Below are 27732 nucleotides of genomic sequence, written 5' to 3' on the forward strand. Positions count from 1 at the left end.
AGGCGACATCCCTTCTTCCCTACCCTCTGATTGGTAGAAATATACCTGCAGCCTGATGAAACCCTGCAGTGAAAATAAAGTCACACTTTTAAACATCAGTCTATTGGCTATCAAATGACTGCAAATTAGCCTCGGGGGGCAACAGCCAATATTTTGGGGCTTCTGATGCAGACAGCAAATATCCAGAGCTGTTTTGTTTACTTTATCACACAAAACAAAAACAGCGATACTTGCTATAGGTGTTTTTGGGCCAGACAACATTTTGGCTGATCTTTGTCAACATGAATGCATATGAATGCAGATCAATTCAAAAGCCGATAAATTATGCATTTTGTTCAATCTATTGTGCCTCTTTTTCTCTCCACACAAAGTGATAGTTGGCAACCAAAGCCTGCTCAAACGTGATTGGTCAAACTAGAAATGGAAAGCAGACAGCTTCTGGCTCACGTGCAGATTCGTCATATTCATATGCGGAAACTGTTTGTTAAAAATGACAGATAAGGTATTACAGGTGAGTGGACTGTAGTAAAGGACAGGTTAGTACCACAATTAACATTGTTTGATTGTATTAAACAACAATTAGCCGGTGGCACAATAAGTTATTTGCTGGATAAATATAAATATATAAATGCAGGAAACAGCATCTATTTAGAGTGTTTGTTCATTTAATAGCCATGAATGTGGCTAGTGACAAACACTCTAAATTACTTTGACACGGCCACTATTTGCAATCTGATCAGCAAAGTCTGAGACACAGAGGATGGACAGATTGGACAAACCAGCCTCCTTCTGATTTCACTGAGGACGACTAATCATGCATCTTGACGGCGAGCAGACATACAAGATAAGCAGTTTTCATGCTGTCTACAGCAATCAATTTAAAGAGAATTACAGAGCTCAGTGATTATGATGAGAGTCTATTAAAGTAAAATAGCACTGTAATCAAAATGATTTAGCGATTCGGGGTGCGGTGCAACACCAACCAATAGGAAGAAATACACGCACGCATGAACGCACGCATAAGCACAGGCATGAATGCACCCACTCATGCACGCGCACACACACACACACACACACACAGAGTCATGTCCATGTCTTCAAAGGACATTATTGACTTAAGTTCATTTCTTAGAGATTAATCTAACATTAACCATAACTACTACTTGCTTAACCACAATTAACCTCTTTCATTAATGACACGCACACAAATCCCAATAACGTGAGTCTACGAACAGATTTGGGTCCCCACAACATAAGTAATACACAGACCACACACACAATCCCATACGCACATAATGTAAGCACACACGCACACACACACACACACACACACACACACACACACATACAAACGCACATAAACACATGCACGTGCCCCTGATGAATAAACATTGCCGATGAGATGAACCAGCAGTTGAGCAATGCAACACGCGTGAACATGAGAGTGGAAAATACACATGGGGATACTGAAATGGAGTGCACTCTAACACTAAGCCTGAAGATAGGAATTAAAATTAAAAAAAAGTAGAGGGTGGGGAAAGCAGCCACTCAGGCGTACGGGAAAAAAGGAAGTCCAGAAATTAATTGCTGCAGATCCGGCAGCATAGATGTCATATATTAGAAATTTCATTACGGTTGTTTGAAACTACTCTTAATTCCAAAGCCAACCACCATGAGGGAACAACGTTGATGTCCACATCAGTGAACCGGAAAGTCTGATAGAGGCAACACAGACTTTTTTCTTTCAGCAAAGGTATAATAAGGAATATATACGGTATGTAAATCAATAAACCCCTCTATCAGCTATACTGTTTATACTTTCAGAGTTACTGGGGTTGCGGGAGCGAATCCCAATTCACACTGGTAAAGCCGCCAACATCCAATATGGATTTGTCTTTGGACTGTGTGTTGAATTGGAACCAAGAACATTTCATATATATACTAGTTTTATAACTTTAAAATTGGAACATCTTGAATAAAGACATTGCATTTAATGGCATGCCCTTCCAGTTGGAGGTCCGGACTCATGCCCATGCAGCAGTTGACCTCATTGCAGACAATGAAGGTCTGACTGATGCCATATTTTCACCAAGCGACGAAACTGGAATGGATCACGAGCTGTACATCACGCTCTGCTGTGGGCCATTGACACTCACTCAACATGCAGATTCAGCGCTGTCAGCCCACAACAAAACACACGTCCACGTCAATATTTCTCGGGCCAAGCGATGCAAAGACTGACAGTCTGAGGTTCATATATTGAGTTTTATCCAACTTAAGCGGAATGACACATCATGCTCACCTCCCCATTTTTCGCCTGTCACTCATCTGCAACTGCAATGAATAAAGCTCCGCACCAGTACATCCTGGCACCCTGTCACTCAAACCCCTAAAAAAAAAGACGTCACGTCACTGCTCAGGTGGAGCCGGGGAGGGAGTCCTCTGTTGGGTTTGATTTTTCTGTCTAATCCCTCATTTTATGCAGGCTCTCTGTTATCTCCCCGACGTCGGAATCACATTTTAATTAGGTTTACCTTCAGTTAGTGGCTCATCTTCTGCATCTCGCTGCCCTACGTGCTCATCCTATGGGCTTTGCCTCCTTGTCGGAGTCTCTGAGTCCCCGCTCGCTCTCGCAATCTAACATCTCCCCCCCCCCCCCCCATCTTGTGCCATCTTTTCATCCTCTAACTGCTCCATCTTCCCTCACAATCTTGCTCTCGTGCTGCTGACAACAAAGATCACCTCGTCTGACAGAAACCTGTGTTCGGCAGATAGCTAGAAAAGCCCAATAAACACTTACAACAGTAGGAACGTGGGGGTAAAAGAAGAAAATGCATATCTGACACACGTTGTCGGGAAGAAATGTTGTCGACAGCTGGCTTCTGGGCTATAAACATAAAACTATTCATTAAATGGGATGTTAAGAAGTCTCTGACCTCTGCAGAGCCGGAGGGAACGTTGACAGGACCTACACGCCCACCATCCCCGCCTGCATTTGAAATATGGTGTCACTAATTGACATCCGCGAATAAACAGTAAACATTTGCAATAGAGATGAATAAGCCAGCTAATGAGACCCAGCACACTTGTCGAGGGAAGAGGCAATGCATCACAATGCAAGACACCCCTAATAATAGAACTTTGTCGTCTGCTGTTTTGGCGTGACAGTGACACATTTTAGCCTTTGATACCGCAACACTTTGCTACTGGGAGTGCTTGAGACTGAAATAGGATATTTTTTTTCCCCTTCTCTCATCACTTTAAAAAAGGAAAAAAAGCAAGAAAAACTTTCCGCACTTGGAACGTACAGTCCCATTGACAAAAGATAAATCTGTGTCTCTTTCACTCGGACAGTGACAAAGTAACTGTCAGTGTTGATCAACAGCTCTATCAAGTCCATGCTGATACATGCCCCGTTTTGCACAGGGCAGTGAGCGCCTTGTTACGCACCTCCAAAATCCATACCCTGTGCTCGGGGAAAAAAGCAAGAGTGTGCGTTAATAGAGCAGACTAACACACTAGACAAATGTAGGAAGAAGGATGAGCCGGTCAAGGTGAGCAGTGAAACATCGCCATGTAAAAGTGTCTAATCCAGAGAGCGGGGCAAGGCACAAAATACTATAATAACTGGAAATGCACCATGTGAATCACTTATCATAGTGTGTTACAAGGCAGGTAATGAATTATGTTTAGCAGCTTAAGGCGGCAGGAATGGCTGGCAGTTGCCTGGCAGCTACGGTGTTGGCTATGAATTTTTCTATTTTTTTCTTTTCTTTCTCACCCTAATATGGACCTGTGCTGGGACCATCAGTGGTCACCCCGTGGATTGATGGCTCCTGCACACCTGAGCTGCAGAACAACTCGGGTCCAACTGGAGAGCGAGGCGCTGCTTTGAGTAAACACAGCGTTGTCTGCACAGATGTCATGGTTCAGATTTATTTAGAGGGCAAATGCTCCATTAGTTGGGCTTTTTAATTAGCACACTTGTGAGGGAGGGTCATTAAGGATGTCTGACAGAGGACCTGCTGATGACGAGGATGAAGGCACTGCTAATTCTTGCTAGCCCTTGATACCACAAACACACACATGCACCTACACACATGCACACACAAAGCACCTAGCCAAGCACAGGTCTGCTTAAAAACCAATAGCCCCTCACACAGTCATCAACAAACACAGCGAGACAACATCACAGGCTTCCACTCAAAAATACAGAGCACAAACAAACCTCACAGAGGCATCGCACAACAACACCGCCACGGACACACAACACGACGACAGCCAATTAAAAGCCATTGACACTTAAATACATATTCATGGGGAACAGGGCAGAAAGGCAGGGATTACCGTCGTACCATTTTCCGGGTGTTCGGTCTCTCCGATGCTGCCATCCGGAGTGGTTCTCTCGTAGTGGTCCTCGGGCAGGGTCAGGGGTCCGATGCGGGGACCAGACGACGACTTGCTGCTGGGAGTCTCAGATTCCTCCAAGCCGCTGTCATAGTAGCTGTGCTGGGAGGCGTCCTGCAGGTCCTGCACGGGGTTGGCGGTGGAGAAGGTCACTCGCCGATGGGGATGCTGGACGAAAAGAACGAAATGTGACAACGTATTAATGTCTTGAGAACGAGGGAAGTATTGTTTCAACTACACTTTCTGTCTTCTCCGTTTTTATTGACTGATGGCTTCACTGTGCGCGTGTGGCAACAGGTACACCTCGGAAGTCCACAATTTAAAGCTGCCGTCTGAGCATGTTCTGGCCTCCAAAAGTTCACTCTTTTAAGTTAGAAAACAGTATTAAATATTCAACACTCTTAAATATTAAATAGCCCTTTTGCACTATCATTATTCTGAAGATTATATAAGGTGGAACTATATGAACAGAGCGAGGCTATGGATTCCAATAATAGAAGTGCAGAAATTGAACAAATTGAGACAAAACACCCACACACACGCACACAATTAAAAGTTAATATACCACAATGTAAATATCTAAAAAATGGGGCATGTGTTTGAATATTCTGTATGATTTTGTGCTGCATGTGAAAAGAAGATTCTAATTTGTATCTTATTATTTGTATGCATTGTATACAAAATGAACACAGTTTATAGATTAATGTCTTTACAAAAATGGGTATTTTTGTGAAGACATTAATCTGAATCCTGGCACGTCGATACATGATCTAATATACTAAATTAGCAGGTGTTGATCCACGGCATAGAATGCAAAGACATGTATTTATGTTATCCATTTTCCCTCTTATCATGAGCTCCAGATGAAGTGGCGTAGATAATGTATTGCAAAAAATAACACCACTATTTTCAGTAATTTCCTCAATAACATTGTTTGGATAGAGGCAGAGTCTGTATATAGATGTATACACAGATTTCCATCTCCTGAGGCAATGAATAAATACATGTGTGCAGACGTGGAAGTAAACACTATAGGTACATATATCGAAGGGAGTCTTCCAGTGTTGTTAAAAAACACTTTTCTTGCTGTTATTACCGTGATTATACAGACAAAAGATTAATTTCCTAAATCCGCCACTGCAAAATGAATTCTGATGACAATGATTGGTACACTAATCAGTTGCCCCACTGAGCTACTTCCTATCTCCATATTTTAATATTTCCCCTTTCCACAGCTTTTGATGTTTAACCGAGCAGAAAGCTAGACAATATTTATGCAATTTAACTTAGAAGGAATCCCAAGGAGATCCAAATAAGGGTAACTGAAAGAAGTGAGGAGGAGGACCAAAAAAAACAGAGCACTGGAATTATGGCTTGTGACAGTCGCTGTTTTGCAAACATTAGAATATATCATTGGATCTGCTTTCGCTGTTGCACACTGATGAGATCTGATGAAAGAATGAAAGGGCAAATGAATGAATAGAAGCACTGATGAAATCCAGAATCGGATAGCTTGAAGACCAAGAAACAGAGCGGCATTATGATAAATCATTCAGGATCGCACCCTTTATCAAATTGAATGGCTTGTAAATACAGTTAGGAGACCATTAAATTTCCTCTTCCGAAGATCAGTTTACTAATGGCTACTTACCACCGATCCACAACAGAAAGAAGACTCCTCGCGGTGCACATGCGATTGCACTTCCCCCCGATCCCCCCGCCACCCCCGCACGTGAGTAACCTCTTGTAAAAGTCAGGAAAGCACTGATACAGCAGAATGGGGGCCCTGCCTCTGCTGCACGAGCCCACCCAGATCGATACCGCGGGTCCGTGCTTTCTACCGTTCAACCACTTTTCTGGCAAACAAATCCATGCCAGAAATCATTGGAACCATCAGCCTTTTAGTACAGACACACCAGATATTGAGAAGTGCTTTTAGAGCTTAGGTTAGAGCTCTATGGGTAAGAGCTTTCAACACTGTGGTCTTAATACCATTAATAGGCTTCAAAATGGCTCCAGAAACCCATTCATCTTTCCATCAGCTAAGTCGTGTTTCTGTTTTTTCAGTTTTTTCACAGAAAAGATGCCTTTCGGGGGGCTTTCATCTAAATAATGAAATCTTAAGATCTGGGCGGCTTCATGTTTTTTTGTTCTTTCCGCTGTGATTCTACTTTAGTCATAATAATATACTGTCTTGGATTTCTTAGAAACTTTAAGATTTAAAGGAACTTGTATCCAAAGTTCGACGAGCGCATCCCGCTCAGGCCCTGTTGGACATGGTCACATTTTTGTTTAAATTTCACTACATTAGGTCTAAGTTTAAGTTTTAATAAAAGCAACGGAAAGCATCTTGGACTTACAAATCCTTGTTTGCATAACAAGAAGGAGCCTGCTTAGCATGCAGCATATTTGTATTTTTAATGGAAAATACTTGCTACCTTTTAGTAAATGGAAATAAAGCAGCGCTCACTACATGGAACAAATGGAATGCTCATTTGGTTTAATTTGAATGTTGGATATTTTAACTGTTTCCACCATTCATATTAGTTGGATTTAAAGACGTTGACTTAGAAAAGAGAAACCCCATCCCTTCGAGCGTTACCCATAAGTCAACAAAAGAAAACCAATATCTGCTGCCTGAAATTAACAATTACAAACACGGGCTGCATATTAACTTTAGCTTCTGCAATGGTTGCCACTAAAATGAGAAAAGGAAGGAGTTTGTTTTAGGCAATATGCTCTTTGATTGGTGCATCTAGACTCAGTTACATTGGGAATGTGTTTATCAGCTACGTGCTACGCTGAAAATACTAAATAATAACTAAACATTTATCTTTCATTCAAGGATTTACAACAGACTAATTGATCGATTTCAAGTGTCACAGTGTGAGAGAAACTCTGAGCAACTCCTCCATCAAAAATAAAATAAAACAGACTATGAGTTGTTGCTCAGTCGCTTCCGTGTTGTTTCAATAAAGTTGCCGTTGACTCATGCGGCTGGATATTTCAATGGTGCATTATTAAACACATGATCGCAGGCTTCTGAGACTCCGCCACTATTTCAATGTGAGGGGGGGGCGGATTTAGTTGTTTAAATATGGATTCTTGCTTAAACTTCTCCTCAAGGCATCACTCCAGAGAGTCAGCATGTTTCCTGGGTATGATAACTAGCTGGGGCTGCAGAGATGGGAAATAGATTCTCCTTTTAGTCGGAGCACAAATCCTTTGCCAGGCCTTGGGGGGCTGCAGAGATGCGGCAAGACGGACGGTCGGAAAAGGGGAAGCTGAGCGAGGAGTGGGGAGTTGGTCAGGCAGACACGGACGGCGCTTTGGCTGGAGGGGACAAGCAGAAGGATTAGATTCTGGGAGACTGGAGGCGGGGAGAGCGGGATTGTTTGGGCATTGTGGGTAGGAGTAAGAAACTACGGGGCGAGGAATGAAAGAGGGGACAATTATGGTGACATCTGAACACAACCCCATTTAGATCGGGAAAAAGTGGCCTAATTTATACGCCTAATATTGCAATGCTAAAGCAGATACAGACGGATTCTGTCTTCACAATGGGAGCAAGACACATTTTTACAGAGTGAAAAAAATTGCAATCATCCACTGCCCACCTAAAGTTCCCGCAGCACTTTGGAATCCTGATTTTTCTCTTGGACTCCCAGAGAAATACAACTCCAGCTGCACATGCTGAGAGCTGAATATTTCAATCGATTGTGGCAACAAACAAAAAAAAGCCAGATAGAGCAGCTACCGATTTGAAATGGAGGTCTTCTTTTTGGAAATTAATAACTATCCACTGTACGAAGAGCATCTCATGGTCAAGTGTAATATGAAAAGTAATCAAGTTGACTGTAATACGAATTGGGTCAATTGTGTCCCCTTTTTATACAACAGCAAACCATCTATCCTCCACTGCATTAAGTTATTAAAAATAGCCGCGTCCCCTTAGAGCTTGGATTGTGCTGCTTTTACTCCCTTGAACATAATGCACTCGAAAAAAATAGCACACGTACTGTACACCCCCAGTGAACGTGAGTTCTCTGCCTTTGTTCCCCCGTCTGCGAACTCGCAATTGCGATGCTTCAAAAGACCTGGGTCAGTACCTGAACCAGTCAACATCGTAATTACATGAGCCGTCTGCACAAAAGCAAGTTCATCTCATTTCCTGTATTTGTATTTTATAAACGGATGAAGTAGAGTTTTCTTTTTCATGGATAAAGGAAAATCAGCTCCATGTCACCACCGTTAAATCTTCTTTTGAAACCACTGAAGCTTTGGCAACTTTTGCAGCAAACGGCACACGGAGAGGCCAAAGTGTTGATTGTTAAAGATACTTCCTTCTACGTGTGGACACAGCGACTTGCATACATACCCTTCAGATTCGCCCTGTTAGAGCTGTCGCCTCTTCTGCATTTTTAGGTGACAAAACATGAAATTAAAAAGCCGTCACGGAAAACCAATATTCTTTAGGCACTCTCGGGCACAGTGAGGAGGAAAGGAAAATAACGGCGCATTAAAAGCCTTTTGATGTGCTCGCGTTTGAGGTTGTTATGTAAGATGAGGGGAGTCTTTGTTAATTAACGGAGCTATTGATGTAATATAAAAATAAAAGACATTTGACTTCATAAGAGCTGGACCTTCTCACCCTCTCATCCTTCAATTGATTTCTACAAGTCAACATAAAATATAGGCGCACGCATACAGTGCACATGCGGGGGGGGGGGTTATAAAACGCATTGCAGTTACTAGTTCCTGCTTGAGAGTTGCCAAATCAGATATAGAAACAACAGGGTAACTAAGGCTAACAACTGGTTAAATGGTTGAAGTGATAAGGAGATAATCAAAAGTGACGATCTGAGTGAATTAGGTTTAAGGCATGAGGGAAAAAAAGAGACTTAAGAGTGCAGTTAAGGTTATGTAGAGAACGACGGGCCCTATCAGATTTTTGGCCTTCTGAGACATCACAGTGAATATTTCATTTATAAAATCAGATTAAAAATAAGGAGAAAAAAAAAAAAAACATTCATGGGTGGATTTTATATCAGATTAAAAAAAAAATTGGCTTCCGTACTGCCCTTTACATCAATTGGAAGCTGACATATTTGGTTAAAGTCGTGTCCTGAGAGCTGTTGGCCTCGTTAGCTGGCTGCTGCTGCTGCTGCTGCTGCAGAAAAACATGTTTCAACCACCTCTGTCACTAATGTTGTCTGCTGTGATGGAGGACTTCTGCACCCAGACTAGATATTGCTATGGTGTGAAGAGTACGAGGATACATCTCCATTATTCACCCGGGCCCCGCGACTCGCCGCTTTGTGTCTGTATTGGAAAATATGTGAATTTGTCGTTTCCACAGCAACTGACACAGATGGGTTATTGTTAACGGTTATATCTAATCACTTTCGGATAACGGCGTGGACAGTCTGTCCTAAAGATTGGATTTGAAATCAGAAAATAATGCATTTGCCTCAAGCTTGAATGAAGGAACAAAGAGGGGTTCCCGGGGCGGATAGCTGTGCAGAAGCAACAAGGGGCAGAGCGTTTCGGTGACTGTGGAGCATCTCTGTTGCCTCTGCTGATTTGCACCGCTGACTCCTGATGGGACAGCGAAGCCCCGTGCTACGCCTCCCGCAGCAGCCAGACTTCCCCCCGGTCCATTGTGAAAGCCTCGGGGCTACCTGACACCACTCTGCCGTCAGGTGCCCTGTCATCAAGCCAAGCCTCACTGATTGCCAGTGCACACGGCTGCTGGTACTTATGCAGATGGGAAAGCTTTTCCATCTCCTCTGCCACTTTCTGAGCCGACTCCTAGTAGAGTCGCAGGCGAGTTAGATTTGGTATTTGAATTTCTGCCTCCTGCTTCCAAGCACACTTTTTTAAAATATACCTCAGAAGATAATTGTAATACTCATACCACTACTACTGCTACTACTGGAAATAATAATAATAATAAACACATATTACAATTCAGGGGATGATTCTATTATTACAAGTATACTTTTACTACTCATAATACTTATAATTCCAATAATATGAATACAACAGCCAGTTAGTACAGGCTACTACTACTGCTTATAATAATAATAATAATAAAAATAATAATAAAATTGGTTATTCTACTCTCCCCTCTATTTGATATGAATTTTAAAGAACACTATATTATTTATTACCTCTCAACTTCAAACAAAAAAAATTGTGGTTCCATATTTCTGCCAATCTGTTTGCGTCTCCAGTTATGCTTCCCTGACAGCTTGCTAAAATATATCTGGGTCAAAGTCAAACTGCATCGTGTTTTATGAATTAATCAATAAATAATCCCTTTTAATCAATCCACTTATTCATTTTCTTCTGATTACAAATACAGACATGTGGTAGATGAGTGCAGAGCGGTGAAAAATAGATGATGTGCTACTTCTAAAACTAATCTAAAACTAATCTCCACTCTATTTCATTGTTATGTTAAAATGCAATTTTTCCCAAAGCTGAAATAATCAGCAAGTGCCCTCGCGCTGCATCTAAGTTATATTTCATTTTGTTTTCCAGTGGGTAACAAGCAATTTGTCACAGTTAGTTTGGAGCCAAATGGTTTTACTTAAATCTTTTATTACACAGAGGTATTGTTTAAGCTGAGTCACTGTGGCCGAGCGAAACTTGCTGAATATTCAGAAAAATTCTGTTGGGTTAGCAAAGCACGACGGCTGGGTGTCACAACTTTGAAGAAGACACATGAATGGGGGATAAAATAGGATGAGCTAGGGGTGCGGGCAGGGTGGCCTATCTTTTCCTCTAATGACTATAAAGTGGTGAGATGTGAGGCTGCAGAAAGGGAAGGATACAGTGTGTATGAGGGGAGACAAAGGAATCTCGAAGGCATCAAACCCGAGCTGCTTTTTATTTAGTTTACGAGGGAGTGTTTTTCACCGGTTGGGGAGCCACACTACTCTGTGGGAGTGCCCCCAACTTTCAAAGCAGAAGGAATCCTATGTGGCCCTGTTTATCAATCTTTGAGCTGAGGTATATCGTTTGTGCACTGGAGCTGGAAGCCAGACTTTTTCCTATTGAATCACCGTTATGTGTCTCTCAGATATTATGAAATGGGTTTTCTGCCCATGTTAAAGGAAACGGCTGATGTCTCAGTGCCCCTGTGATATGAAAAATTCAATTTAAAAGGATGAGAGAAAGAATGGTGCACGGCCTATTTTCATTCCCCCACACTGAGAGATATGAGAATGATGTTCTATTGTGTGGAGGAAATGATGCCAATCGTGCTGCGGAGAAATTCCTTCATAATTCAATTCAATTTCGTCTAAATCCCGGTGGCAAGCTCCTCTGCCAAAGAGCGGCGGAGTGACGGAGACGGGGAGGGAGGGCTCGAGACCAAGATGGAAGAAGAGCGACTAAAGATTGAGACTGAAACACTGGGGGCAAAATAGAGAGAGTCGGCTAGACACGCTGAAAGGTAAGAGGAGGAGACGGTGATACAAAGTGGAGGGGAAGCAGATGGAAGAAAAATGTTTTAGTAATGATTTTTTTGATCACGGTGGCATTTTAAGTACAGCCAACTAATTTCCTCTAATTACTTCACCGCAGTGTGTGACAGAAGCAGAGAGAAAAATCTTTTTTCATTGAAATCCAACAGGACAAAGTGTCGATCGCTATGTTCAACCTGCCACACCAGTGTACGGCAGATGGTAAATCTATAGTATATCCATCATCTGCTTTTTAAATTGCAGCGTTAGTTACAAAATGAGCATCTTCGACAGCCCCGAGAATTCCCCCAGTCTGGGACCTAGAATTTCCATTTAGTTACAGCGCTTGCAAGTACATCCTGTCTCTGGCATTTTGGGCGTGTATGCAGGAATCAATGAACTGCTGCCTCTGAAGGCACAGAAAAAATGAGCTGCACCAACAAATATGACAATGAAGGAGTGCACCTCTCAGTGTATGCAGCAAGCATAAAACCATACGGACTGAGGCAGTCGCAAAGGAAATGCATATGGAACTGATTTTTATTTTCCATTCCTCTATTATGTCCTCCATTCTTATCCCATCTCCTGCTCTCTCGCTCTCTCGGTATCTCTCTCCCCACGCGCACACAAACACACACACCCACATCCACACCCACACACACAGTTGTTTTTGTAGGTGCAATAGCTCCAAGGCAAGCAGCGTGGAATTGGAGTCTTCAAAGAGTCTTGGATTATCAAAGAGACAAAGCTACCAGAAAACTAGGGGACACGCTGGAGAGGGGGAGGGAAGAACATAAGCGAGAGGCGGGGAGGGGGAGAGAGTGCAGAGGAGTCAGCATGGGTTTGGGTGGAGGATGAAGTGATCAGACAGGGGAGGGGTGGTGGGGGGCGAGCGGGGTGGATAAAGACCAGGAGTCCCTTTTGTTCACGTTCTGCTAATGGAGAGAGCGAGAGAGAGAGAGAGAAAGAGGCTGGAGCAAGAGGATGATAAAAACAATCACACAGCCCTTAATGGTCTTGATGGGCGAGAATGGATTTGCATTCTTCACCGTCTGCGTTGCCGCACATTGTGGAGTTTTCCTGCGCGGGGACTTTCATTTCACCGGGAGCACAGGCCCCGGAAATACGTTGTCACAGTAAAACCAAGTATTACTGCAGCAGGACCCGCCATGTGTGAATATAGCTGCCACATCTAATGACAAATCTGACCGTTCACGCCATTCCATAAGACAGGATGTGGGAGTGCTGGTGTGAATGTATCACCCTCTGACAAAAATCTCTCCGTCAGCCCCTCTGTCCCGCAATGAGCTATTGATGTCTTTCTTTTTTTCTTTTTTTCATTACAAGAGAGTATATGAAACTGCTTCTGGTCCGCTGTTAGCTGCGGGGCATCATCCAACTGTGCCCCTCCCACAGGTGCCACACACACACACACCTCCCGCCCAACTGGTTTGACCTAAGCTGCACTCATTTAGCGTCTGATGAGAGTGGAAAGCGCGGCTAACACACAACAACAAAAAATATAAATCAAAAGTCCGAAAAAGCAATCTTGGATCTGCACAGCTCTTATTGTGAAAGGTGGGTATTTGTGTGTCCCCGCTGCCTGCACCAGTTTGGTAATACTCTGGCATGCCATGACTTCACTCGTTCTGACGCAGGCAGTGGAGAGTTGTGTCTACGCTGCATAAATTGTTGAAGTCTTTTCTGTGTTATTTTAATGGCTTCGGTTAGTGAAAGCACGCAAGGACAGGGAAATAGACAAAACCCTAAACCACATTAACGGGAAAAAAAAACATGACTTGACTGGTGTTACAAAGCCACAGCTTAATGTACCTGACACAATAATACATTTTGTAAGCTCCACAACTGGCTTGCTCAATATTTAATGATCAAATAATTGTTGTACGATGACCCTCAGTTGAATTACAATGAATTTATTAATTTAAAAAACATACTTTCCTTGAATTTGAAAGGATGTCAAGAAGATATATCAAGTCAGAGATGATTGATCAGATTGATAGGAACAGATGATAATTGGTGACATGATGATAATTGGTTAATTACAGGGAATAAGCAGGAAACATTCCAACTACATGTGGCTCGGTCTCCTCTCAATTAATTTTAGCAGACACTAATAGAAGTTTGTTCCATCTAACATTATAAATGTTTTCCCTTTCTAGCCCTGGTGATCGGCAAATCTGGCAAACACACACTGTCCACATCTGATCCACCGCTCCCTCTCCTTTGCTGTCGTAAATCATGCTGATGATATTTTTGGGGGGAGATTATGAGAATAAAATCATAATTTATAGGGGGCACATCAGAAGATCAGCCTGTCGCCTGCGTCTGAATGAGGAATGAGCATCTTGTTGTTCTTTAGTATTGGTTTAAACAATAATGTGCTAAACATGTCGGCGCATCAGCAGCGCATTAGACTATCGCTAGCATCAGGATTTTGAAAAGATAAGAAACTGTCTATTCTGAAGAAAGAACCACACAGAGTTGAAGGAGGTTGTCTCTTTTGTGGAGGAAGAAATGTTTGGCTTTAGTTGAGAAAACAATGACCAGAGGTTCTCCTTGCTGCTTATTTCCTAAAGAAACGTTTTTATTTTTTTTTATTTTTATAATATCAGGACTTCATTCTTGTAAAAATAAGACTTAATTCTTTAAATCGTAATATTTTAACATTTCTCATAATATTAGGTCCTTTATTTTTTCATTTTACAATTTTTAAAATTATTTTCTTAAACATGGTCTTAATAATCTTTTGTAGTCTAACTTTACTGGGAACCCCAACTTTCCCCACACAGCTGATTGAAAGAAGCACGCACATCAGTCGTTACACTTGTAGCAAATTAGCATTTTTCTAAAATAATGAAACAAGATGATGGAACGGGGAAAAACACCAAGTAATTTTCTTTGGTGTCAAGAGAAATTTGGAGAGGGGGGGATGAGCTTTAGAGAAGCCAGAGAAAGGATCAGTGGTAGAATTTAATTGGGAAGGGCACAGGATTAAAACTTTGATTGGTTTAGGGTTTAGATAGTTGTGTCTCTACAGACACTCTCATTGTCTTAAGCTGAGGGGACTAAATATGCTAATATGAGTGAGCTCACAGGACCAAAAGAGAAACCTTAAAGGATGAACACGATTTTTGGAGTTTGGGGTTTGCAAGCAGAGTGGCACTCTGGGAAGAAACCAGGGTACCGAACAAGAAGCAGAGAAAAAAGAAATGGAGGATAGAATATAGGGGACGATACCACTTTTTGGTAGAAAAAGAAGGGGTTTGGTACAAAAGAAGGGTGAAGACTCCCAAATAAAAAAGTGAAAACAGCCGGAGAGTGACAGTTGGTTGAATACCTGTTTAATTCGACCATTTTTATCCATTTAGCATCAAGCTTTAAATCGTTATTTGAGCTTAAATATCTTCTCGGTAATTATTGAAATACTGTTGCATTTTAATCTTTTTTTATACGTTTCATTTTCTCCACAGTAAAAGGGTCCAAGTTCAGGCTGACCCGTTCCCATTGCAAGTTTCATATTTTTCTCTTTGAGTGATTAAACTGTGAAAACTCTTTTCTGTGAAAATTCTTTTGCCTAATCCTCTGCCCTGACATTAACACTCCCTCGGAGCCCAAAGAACATTTTCAGCCGGATTTTTTCCAAGCAACCACAACAACGGTTACACTTGGAAGAAAAGTGTTGTTAGTTAGAGTGACTATTTTGCATCTTGGACACGGGCCAGGAGGATGCAGGGTAAGTGAGAAGCAGCTCAAGGGAACTAGAAGTGTCTTTCATTTTTCAATCTTGTTTAACTTTCATATATATTGCATACAATATCGTATTCACCATCACCTATTATATACAGCAACATGCAAACTGCTTGCACAAGGGAACCACTGCAGTTATGCTTATATGTATGTTTTTAAAGCTCATTGCCTCCCACTGTAACTCTTGATCACATAAAAACATAGTGACAGTTATTCTAACACTTGCAGAGATTTGGCTTCAGCTTATAAACTGATACATCCGACCGCGGCAGGATATTTTAGGTGGCATATATTTGCACTTTGTGACTTGGCACCTCTGAAACGAGAACATCCTACAAACACTCCCTCTTTGGTGAAGTTCATCTGGTGAGAGACAGTGAGTGCTTCACTGGTGGGTAGAGAGAACACACTGGTTACAGCAGGAGGAGCTGCGTTAATATGCTATGATAGCAGGCAACCTTTACCACAACTATGACATATAATTTACATGAATCAGACCTCTGATACTGTGCTGCAGGTAAAAAAAAAATACCCAAAATGATCCAACACTCTCAACCTCTGCCAGAATTCAGGCTTGGGGTTGAGAGGCCCTAATGTTCTATGCCAAAAGCAACGGAAACCAAATTTTTACATAAATGTCTGGAATGGGCCCCAAAGTTAGTGAGATCACATCTGCCGAGCAGACGCTTTGGCAGCTTTGCAAATTGCGATATATCTGTGTATGTTTGGCGTATGGGTTCAAAGCCCACTAATGGTCAACTGCAGCTATGTATTTTTTTTTCATATCTCAATAAAGTCCCGAGGGCAAGTTTCCAATTCAATCACCGAGAGCCGCGGCGCTAAACAAAACTGAATTAAATGCGAGCGCAGTTTAAAGGCAGAACAAATTTAAAAGGAAATGCATGAAAAAGAATAAAGTCAATGGTGCGATTTCAAACAATGCTGATGGTGGGGCGAGACAGGTCCCACAACACACTCGTCTCTGAAATAAATAGAGGGTTTTTTTTGCCCTAAAATACTTTTTGGTATCAATTGTGAGCCTTGTCTCACAAGGAGTTTACAATACAGTCTCTACTTGTTCTTGCTTGCAAGATGCAGCTGCTTCGAGATCTGTGAAAACCAATCAATATTTAGTGTTTTTAAGCCCAGAGCAGAAGTTGCACAGTCACCACACCTTAATAGCTGTCTGTGGGCCAGTATACACTCTGTCAGTGTAGTCATGTCAGCAAAGAAGGGTAAGCTCAATTGAGCAAGGTTTTTGTCAAGTACCCACTCAGATGCTCTGATACTCCATGAAGTGTATATCCATTGCAGATTGTCAGCTCGCGTCTTCAATGCATTTTCATTCTCCGCTTCTTATGATATACTGTAACATAAGCGTCTTCCAAACTGTCTCCCTGAAAGACGTATCAGGAGTTAATAACACCAGAAGGGAGAGATAGACACAGAGGAAGATGGGTGGATGGGGGAAGTAAAGAATCAGACATGAGAGAAATTAATCCTCAATATCCACTCCCTGCTGGGTACCTTATTGCCTCTCAAACTTCCCATCTTCAGAGTTAATATCTCTATTGCTGCAGCATCTGGCTGAGAAGCATGCATATACTTCCATTTGTTTGAACTGGAGCATAATTGGATTGGGGAGAGGGATGAAAAAGCCTTCAACCCTACTTAAAACTTTTTTTTTTCTTTTCTGGCTGTCCTCTAGTGTGTGCATGAGAGCGTGCAATCCTGTGTTTCAGTGTGCGTGCTCATGTGTGCGCTTGCTATTAATAGCATCTTTCACGGTCTTGCTTGTCTCGATTTGTTACCCCGCGTCCGAGATGTACCGATTGCCAATAGATTCCCGAGAGCTAAGCAATTTCAGAAATGTGTTTGCATCTCATTGTTGCGCCCAAAGTAATCCAGTGGCTGCAAGTGGATGGGGAGCTCTCATGCTCCTCCATCTTATCAAGGAACTGAAAAAAAAAAAATCATGCTTAATTAGATTCACAGTGACCTTTTTCGTCTCTGGCTACAAGTGCCCAGCCACCGCCGAGGCAAGATGTGTTCTCGACATTGATCTTTCTGCAGACCCGGGGATTGAGGAGAGCCCGGCGCAGTGAAACGAGGCAGAAAAACAACATATCAAAAATCATCAGATGAAGAGATTACTCTGTTTGAGTGAGCTGCTCTGTGTTTTGAAGCCTTTAAGAGTTAGCGTGTTCTGTTTTTTTTTTTTTGGCGAGGAGAGCTCTATAATCCACCTACTGCATCTCAATGATAGTGCAAACAAACTCACACACAAGTATCGAGTCCTGCCCTCCGTGCCATCGCCCATTTGCCAAACATGCGCGCGTAATCCGCCCGCATCTCTCGCTCCTACCTCCGGTCGTATCTCCCGTTTGAATCCCACTACCCCTTGCTCCCTCCCTCCTGCTACCGCGGTCTGCAGCTGAGCAATGATCTTTCCTGCAGGCTTCAAACAAAAGATGACTTACAACTCCCATCCGGAAGAAAAAAGAAAAAAAAATAGATTCCCTGCTGATAAAGCCACAACACACTGATCGGCCATTTCCAGGCAAAGGGGAGTGCGTGGCTGTTTACCAACAATTTCAAGGTACATGATGTGCGTACATCTGCAGCATCGCATTTTAAATTCCATATCGCTGAAAAAGAGAGTTATTAAGAAATCTTAATTAAACCGTCGCAACTATAAAAAACACAGGGAATATGAGCAGATTTGTGTTTGTCACAGTCTCTCTGCAGCTTTGGTTTTACCGTGGGGGGAACACAGTAGACACAGTTGACACAGATATGGTATGATATTGATGACAGATTTGATTAGTCCAATGATGCAATTTTTTGGTGGAGCGCCCCACAATGGGCTTTAGACAGAGCCCAAAAGCAGAATATCCAGTATGAAACGTCTATTGCCATCTCCTTTCAGAGCTCATTTGAGTCATATCTGACATATTTATGGCTCATCATGTCATATCGTAGCCATCAGAGTACAAGCACCATGAACCATTTAAATACTGTGGGCCATGCTGTCATCTCCCGTTAGTAACATATGTCTGATGGATGCATAAGAAGAGGCACTCAGCTTGATTCTTTCATAGCGCCGCAGAGAGGCTTGAGCCCAGAGTCGGTGAATTTACTGGCAGGAGTGTTTTTTTTTTTTTTTTTTTTGCGAGGCGGCCTATTTATTTGAATAAAAAAAAAATCGACTGCTTTATATTATAGAGAATGCATGAGGGAGAGAGATACTGGATGCCATTGGCAAACACAACAAATAGGGGGCCTTATCTGGATACAGAGTGGCACAATATATATTTAAAGAAGTTAAAAGTTGCATCCAAGAAATCTATAATGATCCTTTGTGTGCACCTTAACAGAGTTGCCTGGCAACCGAACGAGAGCTCGGCAGTGAATTAAAGTGTCAAATGAAATACATTTGTAATCCAAGGGCAACATGGATTAAATTGTAGACAGTAGGAGTGCCTCTTGGACAAGGTTTCAATAGCAAAGGTGGGCAAAGTGAATTGGAAGAAAGGCAAACAATTTCCCTGCGCCTTGGTAACTTTCAGAGCGGCGGCTGGTACCTGGATATGGATGGTTGAATGAGCACAGAATAAGCACAACTAATTAACTGCGCACATTTATAAATGGGCTGTCTAAACGGATGCAGTTATTCATCTGCCCCCAGCTGATATCTATGAAATATCACGAGGGTGGACAAGAGGATGATAAATCATCAGAGTGCACGGTACATCAGTGTCTTACCTTTGTCCTCTGAATTATTGACGAACACACACGCAGTGATGCCGTTTGAAAACACCCCCCCGTCTCCCCGTTTTGTCTCTAAAATCGTAAAAAACAAAACTTGCCTGTGGCAGACGATGCTTCTCATGTGCTTTATGTACGGACGAGATGCAAGTAGCCCGCCCCTCGGTCTCAGATGCCGCACACACTCGGTAATAATTAAACTGTTTTATGAGTGGACTTCTTGTTTTCTGCTAAACAATGTTAAGGATTTACACAAAGGGACTCCAATGAGCCTCTGATTGCAGATAGAATCAGTGCCCAAGCAGCCCATCACAGCTCCACTCAATCCCACATATGCATGATTAATACATCAAACAACATCAATTCTCCCTGCTCTTCCACTCGTCAATGAGAACGGACGCACACACACACACACACACACACACACACACACACACACACACAGAGTTGTGTCTTCCCTGACTTCAGAGGACATTTCCTGGAGCATAAATCTAGCGTTAATTGTGACTACTACTTGCAGAACCATAAACCTTTTGCTTACCTGAAAACAAGTCTCCTTAAAATTAAACGATTCGCCACAAGGAAGTCCCCATAATGTGACTGTACCCACACACAAACACACACACACACAAACACACACACATGCACACACAAAATGTACCCAAATCCTTGCAGGACTTGCCCATGAACACAGAGATGCTGCCCCCTCCATCATGGTTAATACATCAAACAGCATTAGCTTCCTGGATTCCTGAAGCTTAGACAGACACGGTTCTGACAGCCCATGATTCCTTGCCGTCTGCCTCCCCCTCCAGCTTCCCCACTTTTCTTTATTCCCTATGAAGTCTGTTTGGGTGGTTACAGAACATGCTGCCAAAATAGATTCACTTACGTATTACCTTTTGCTTTTTGTACGCTTGTATAATGTCATGTTAGAAAGCCATCTCTACAATAAGATGACAGTGCCGGGGCTTTGGAGGCTCGGGGGGGGGGGGATGCAACAATAGTAACCGCAAGCCCCGATCAACAAACTCTTTGTTTTATGAGAATTCCATATTCTTCTGACATCAGCTGATATTTATAACCACGCATTTCCAGCCGTCAGTTTTTGTACCAGGGGGCAGTCATACTACTACATCGATGAATCCTCCGTGCAGGAAGAGAGCAGGAGGCTTATTGGATCGCGGTCTAATAAAATGGATATTCATTAGTACAAGTTTGGCATAAAGTGATTTGTAAATTACCATGAGAGGCCTGCAACCTCACAACGCAGTCCTGCATATGATCTCGATTGATCTCCATTTGATTGTACTGTGCTTTCAGTGGGATATTGATTTGAGCTTGACTTTAGAGATCCAAGCTTTAGTCTTCACATAAATTAGTAGACAGGAATCTCTGACTTCTCTGTAATTATACTCAACCACGAAGGAAGTATTAGTTGTAGTATCCCTCCCTTAATGCTAGCAACAAACTGCAATTTTTATTGATGCTTCCAGCATCAAATTAATAAACACACTGTTCCCTGTAGTCTCCATTTGTTTTCACAAAACCGTGTATTATTACAAACCACCAAAGCAGCTCTAAAGGATATGCAATTCAATGCCCGATATACGTGTGCTATTCCCATACAATCCACACCGTGCTGTTATCTACAACATGGTGTGGTGTCTTATATGATCTAATCTTATATTAGAGAGAGCAAGTGATTTACGAATGAGCTTCTTTGGCACCAAAGATAGATGAAGCACTCTTCCACAATACTTCCCCTCGCCTAAAGTAGTAACCTAAAGGCACTTAGCAGATTGTTTCATGATTTTGAATGATATGGCAAAAAAACTGAAAAGAGGTTGTGTATGTGTGTGTGTGTGTGAGAGAGAGAGTGTGTCTGTATGTGTGTTTGCGTTATGGGTAGCCTACTGGGCTGCTGATAGTGTAGCTTAAGTGCACGGAGTACCGCATGTGATCTGCAATACTGCAAATCCTCAAAAAGAGGATAAAGAAGCTTTAAAATCACATTTACAGCACAAGAGCAGCATCCCGCTGATAAATACAGATCATGGTATTTGACCCTGCCCATCAGCGCATTGAAAGCCTTGTGGCTGCTGCACTATAGAGTCACAAACCAACCTTTGTCGCTAACCGATAGAGGGCTACACTCCAATAACCCTAAATAATAGCGCTGGTTTGCGAGGCCCCCGGGAGCAACTGGGGGGCAGGTCAGCTATGACTTCTCAATTTTCTAGATTTCTGCTCAGTTATTTGACCTTTTATTTGATCTATAAATGAAAACATGCTCCCAGTCTTTGAAAAAGTCTGAATACAGAGTTTGTTGTCAAACGCGTTGTATGTCACACTGATCGATAGGCTGCCTAAAAACCAGCGCGCCATATTTGTTCGCTCATAAGATTCGACAACAACCTTAAATGTCAATGCTGATCACCATCTGCTAGACATTTTCAGAACTACCTTCGAGGTATTAACTTCCCAGGATTACAGGAATCCGATGGCAGCACAGGCACGGATCTTGCTCCTCTAGCCATGGGCATATCGTTGCTGCAGAAGCCAATAACTCATGGTATGTTTCCGAGGCCTTCCTACGGTTATATGAAACCTGTGACCTTTATTCGATCAATGTGTCACGACGGGCTTCTAAGTTAATAATACAAACAAGAGAGCAACTGGGTAGATGAGCCGAGTCTTTACACAGGAAGAAAGAAAACAACCTGCTGTTCAATAATATCTGGCAGAAGATGATCAATTAAATGTATTGATATGTATCCCTACAAAGGGTTTCCTCAAAGTAAACAGCTGCTTCACAATTCATAGTTCTGCTTTCCTGGAGAGATAGTGCTCTCTCATCTTCATGAATGTGATGAATGGATAGGGAAGTGATTGTTAAGGGTGAATTTGTGCTTTATCAGCCTGAAGTTCCGTTAATTGGGCATAGTATTGTCCCCCTGCATTGGAAGACTGTGCATTGTCTCTTTACTGTTTAAATGTCCATTGTGCACATGATCTGATTTATATCTTCAAAATAGCTGCTCTGACGACCGGACACACTTTTGAGTTCTTTCCATATGAGGAAACAGCTCCTTATCATGGAGACTGACACAAGCTTTTCAGGTGGGAATTAAATAATTAAAGTTGAAGTGAAAACATCATACATGAGTTGACGTCTCATGTTTATTCATCTCTTCTATGTGACAGATACACAGAATAGAAAATTCACTGAACAGAATAGTGTCACGCACTGTAACATTTAGAAGCTACAGTTTGCGACTCCTGTTCATACTTTAGCAAACTGTTACAGTACCTAATGCATGCTATTAACAGATAACAATCAAAGTAGCAAAAAGTTAGCTACATTAAATTCTAGGAGGAGCTGTGTAATTATGCTTCAGTGCTAAATAAGCGTTTCACTGGTCCGAGGAGTGAGCCTTTTGTGAACTCTGTAGTAAAGAGTTCCACATATCGATCTGCCAAATTGAGAAAAATTCCTTGATTTACTGAGCCAGAGAACCCTGGGAGGTTTCACGGTGTCACTGAACACAAGCAGTGGCTAGAAAAACATTTAGAGATACAGTAGGTTTAGCATTGCGGAGTCGATGAAAGTTGTTGTGCTTAATGTCTTGAGAATGTGGGAATAATGAGGTCGTATCGACTTGCCATCCAAAATCTTTGTAGCATGTAGCGACCTGCTGACTGCTGATTCTATAGGAGTCTTATTTGCTTTGATTCTGGTGGAGAGTGCTTGAAGTAATCCACTTTCATAACTATTCCAAAGCTAAAGAGAACCAAACAATTAATAAAATTGCTTTTCTGAATCATTCATTAACATTTGATAGTTGCTCACGGAATACTTGAGAGTAATTTTTTGCAATCTTGCTTCCAATTTCTGTGTTTTTCTCAATAAACAGTGTCGACCATACATTTTATTTCATGACTCCTTCCTCAATGCCAGTAGAGAAACATGCCTTTCTGTTGTTGTTGTTTTTTCCCCCCGGGGGGTCATGTTCGTCACTAAAGTACCAAAAACATAAACGCTCCTTCATCTGGTTCTCTACCTAAATTAACATGTTTACCTGGTGTCTCGTTTGCAACACTGCCAAATGAAGCCTGTGTCTACTGCAGAGTCGTTTGACCTGGAGTCAATGCAGATTGCTTCCATTCCCATTGCAACCAAAACCCAGATGTTAGTGGGTATTAGTGCGTTTTTTGACCAGTGGAAAAATTGCCTTTTACAAGCCTGTTTTGCAGCTTGTCCTTTAGAGTTCAAGTTGGATTCCTTCACCTCTAGATGACGAGCCCATTAACAACAAACTCCTGATGTTCAGTGTTAATTATTAGTTTTTGACTTGCTGATATTGAGTGCAAAGCCGCTAAAGTGGGACACAACTACACAACTTCTGTCGGTTAAATAAATCTTCCGTGACACTGACAGTAAAGCCTCAGTTTTCCTTAGTTTCAATCTGAACTCATTTATGGCCTTTGAAATTCAAGACTGTGGATCATGAGATAGACTCGGCTTAATAGCTGTGTTATTTGATGAAGATAATGAACAACCACTCGAGGAATGAAGCTGTGTTTTCTTCTAGCAGACATTAGAAAAAAAAATACTCCATTTCCCTGTTGGCATTTCAGTGACATTTTGATGTGATGCGTCTCTGGTGAGTTGGGCAGGAAATCTAGTCTATACATGTTCAAATAACAAAACATTCCGTGCCTCATAAACACCCTGTGTAATCTGTCTCGGATCGATTTCTAAATCTAAAGTCCAGATGGCCGCGTTAAATCAATATGAGGAAATTAAATGTGTTTCTTTATCTTATTTTCATGAGGTGTCTGTCATAAGTTAAGCTTTCACGCTGGCTCCTGGGGCTGTTGGAGGCAGGCAAGTTCCGTTTTACAGTAAATACACCCACGGCAGATTTTCTGCACCAGAGTTGAAAGTGGTTTGTCATGGTTTTTCCACCCCTTTCCAAAACTGAATGAGAACAGACCTGGATGACTCATTGGCACTACAGTAGTAGGTTCTTGCTTTATTTATGAGCGCTGGTGGTTTTCTCCTGCGTGTCTCGTACGCCCAGTGATTCATGAATGGACTAGACAGACGGAGCCTGCAATCGTAGAGGTGCACTGGGAGCAGTGGATATTGAGGATTAATTTCTTCCGTGTCAGACTGTTATTCCCACCCCCCATCAAATCCATCTCTCTTGCTCTCTATCTACAATGACTTTCCCATTTCTTAGTTTAATAGCGTGAAGCACAATTATTTGTCTACTGGCTGACAAATGGCCTGAATATTACGATAGAGCGACCCTCTGATATACTGGAGTATATATTATGTTGTTGTTGGTGGTAATGATTTAGACACCACCAGTCGAATCCGGGCTTGTTCTCTAAGCACGTACAGGGATTCATTGCTTGTATATTGGACCGGAGCAGAATGTAAAATGGGCCTATTAGCCTGCGAGGTGACGCCATCGAAAGTTAGAGGAAGGAGCGAAACATTCCTTCTTCAGCTAGGCTCAATGACATCCTGGCCATGGTAGGATTTTCTTGCATATAGATATTGATGAAACTTTATTGTCCCGATGATCGAATTGGGAATGCCAACCCCGTTTCATTCGCTGACAAGACGAAAATCACGTCCCGTCTTGTCACAGCTGGAGCTGCTAGGCAGTTATCTCGAAATGTAGCCTGAGTCTCCGGTTTCACTGACACAGAAGGTGTCCAGAGGAATCTTTGAAATAGATGAATATGTCCTGGTTTCAACAGTATGCGTCCCCAGATATGCAGTTTGGCAGATTGTTAAATATTCCTTTCTAAGTAATGTGCCTTCTGCATCCTGACCCACAAAAATCAAACCACAGAACAAACAGCGTTAACCCCATGCGGGGTTACTTCTGCAGCTGTTGGTGGTTGCTCGGCTGCTGACGTGCCAGTCAATCACAACGGAAATAGTTTCAGCCGTCCTCACGACATCGATTCTGAAGCAACTCCTGCTGTCTGGCGGGAGAGATTGCTGACATTTTGCATTTGCACCTCACCACAGACAAATGGTTCAACAAAGACCTCCAGCTAGAATTCCTTCATCATACTAATGATATTCAGCGCATCAAATTCAGAAACAAAGGTTGTGTTTGTGTATCTCTGTTACAAACAGAGGGGATTTTGACCTATTTAGAAAGTATGGTGGGTCTGTGCAATACCACTTCATGTGTTTGTTTGGAATTTAACCAGTCATACATAATAGAACAAGATTGCTCTAACTTTACCTTACAGGTATCTGATGTGGAACATATCCTGTGATCAACCAGAGATCTCTGCTGAACAATTATTTCTAAAGTCCCAAAAATGTATTTGCATTAACCACTGTAATAAAGAAGCAAGTGCTGCAGACTTCCATTGACTGGTGGTGCTAATTTCAAATCGCTCTCTTGGTTGTTATTAGATAGCTTCCTGGCTGATCAATGTGTTAATTTGATTTATAAAGAACAAGATGTATTGAGTTTAGGCATTACTCAGGATTGTAAAGAATAGCTGCAGAGAAACGCTGTGAGCACCCACAGAAACCCATTTAGTGCCACAGTGTAGCTTTGATCCTCGAGAAAACAGATTCAGATCTGTGCACATCCTTTGCGTTCTAATCCTATTTCTGAGTATAATCTGTTCTCTCTTAGTTCGGCAGTCATTGTGGAAAATCTCTATTTTCACTCGTGAGCGTGACATATCGTGAGACTATCGCAAAATTTCAGCAGATCAAAGCAGTGTAGCTCAGCTTCACGTTATCCTTTCAAACAATGTCAGAAATTTCCTGGAAATTTCCTTGGAAAATGTCCTGGAAATTTTGAGATACAAATCTCTGACACTGTCAATGTTACAAGACACACTTCTGGTGTAGAGGAAGCTGGAGCTAACAAAAAGCCAATGAGTTTTGTTTCTTATGTTATCAGGGTGAAAATAAAAGATCTAGGATTTTCCTATATCAGCCACAGAACATTGATATATTTTGAAAACCGGTCTTTATTAAAGCACACTGTGTGCTTAACACTGTCTTATTTATTGATAGTATTGTTACTATTGGAACTAGTTTATTTAAAAATGGACTATTGACAGAACAGTTACACTTTAGGGGCCAGTCAGATTTCAGCAGGAGGCATGGCCCCTCCCAGCTTCATCCCTGTATGCGCCCGTGCCTGGTGCTTTTGACATTTTATGCAACATAAATACCTTTTTCACCAGCAACAGCACTGTGGCTTGTCCACTTGACCTTGTGATCATTTCTTCCTCACACAGAAATATTTGATGGGACAGGTTAAATTTTCACTGTGACAAAAAACACAGGAGTAATAGTCTGTGTCTGGACAACTTCAACAGACGAAGAGACTTTATAGAAAGAAATCTGACTTGTTGTTGCCAAAAGTTTCTATTTTTGAGTAGATGTAGATGTAATTATTGTGGCTGGTGATAAGTGGTCATGAGCAGATAACAAATGTGTCATGTTGTCATTGTCGTGATATTTAATGAATGAGGGGTTGCCTTTTAATCTGATTTTAACCTTGATTTAATTCATAACTTGTCTCTTATTATATATGTTTTATTGATAGGTGTTTAAGTCTCACATTTTGTTGTATATAAATTGTCCTTGGGTGTGTAGAAAGCCAGTGGCATTATAGTGTTTTATCACTACCATTATTGTTATTATTGTTACAAAATATAGATATTTTAGCCCTAAGCACATTTGTTACATAGCAAATGGCATCATTACCGTGAAGTGGGATCAATGCCAAGGTTTTGACTTGACTTTTTCCATTTTATAAAAGTGCATTTTATATTGTTGTGGTTTCCTCAAATATTGACTGACATGTAACCATTGCAGCTTTGCTAGAATGAATGTCAGATTAACCTAAAATCTCTACAAAATCTTCTTGATTTTTGAAAAGATAATTCCCACCGGAAAGAATAGAACAGTTTCCCTCAGTCGGCAGTCAGACCTAAATAAATAGCCAGGAGGTCTATGATGAGAACAATCCCAATAGAGCTCTGATAGCCCTGGAGGTAACAGTGGGTTTATCATAAGATAAATATTAGAAGAAAAAGATGGAATAATTCCAAGTAGCTTGACGGCAGCAGAACAACATGACCGAACCACTCTTTCTCATCATGACATCTTCTTCTCTACACCCAAGCAAATAATAAGACAAAATTTCCTTTCATTTCCTTCCCATGTCTCACTCTGTTGGCCCGGTGCTCCGTCACTCACAGTCTGCGGTCTGCTGGGTGTAAGAGCATGTCTGACACATTTCCATTAGTG

At 41.8% G+C, this 27732-nt stretch overlaps 1 protein-coding gene across 1 annotated transcript in view; it reads right to left on the minus strand.

Annotated features, from left to right (window-relative positions):
• pcdh1a (protocadherin 1a) overlaps window positions 1-27732 on the minus strand; it is a 75951-nt gene that overhangs the window by 16536 nt on the left and 31683 nt on the right. The window contains exon 3 of the mRNA XM_053441673.1: window positions 4356-4575. Coding sequence (XP_053297648.1) covers window positions 4356-4575 — 220 coding nt within the window. The remainder of the gene's footprint in view (window positions 1-4355; window positions 4576-27732) is intronic.

The sequence above is a fragment of the Pleuronectes platessa genome, chromosome 15, assembly GCF_947347685.1.
Source record: "Pleuronectes platessa chromosome 15, fPlePla1.1, whole genome shotgun sequence".
Taxonomy (NCBI): domain Eukaryota; kingdom Metazoa; phylum Chordata; class Actinopteri; order Pleuronectiformes; family Pleuronectidae; genus Pleuronectes; species Pleuronectes platessa.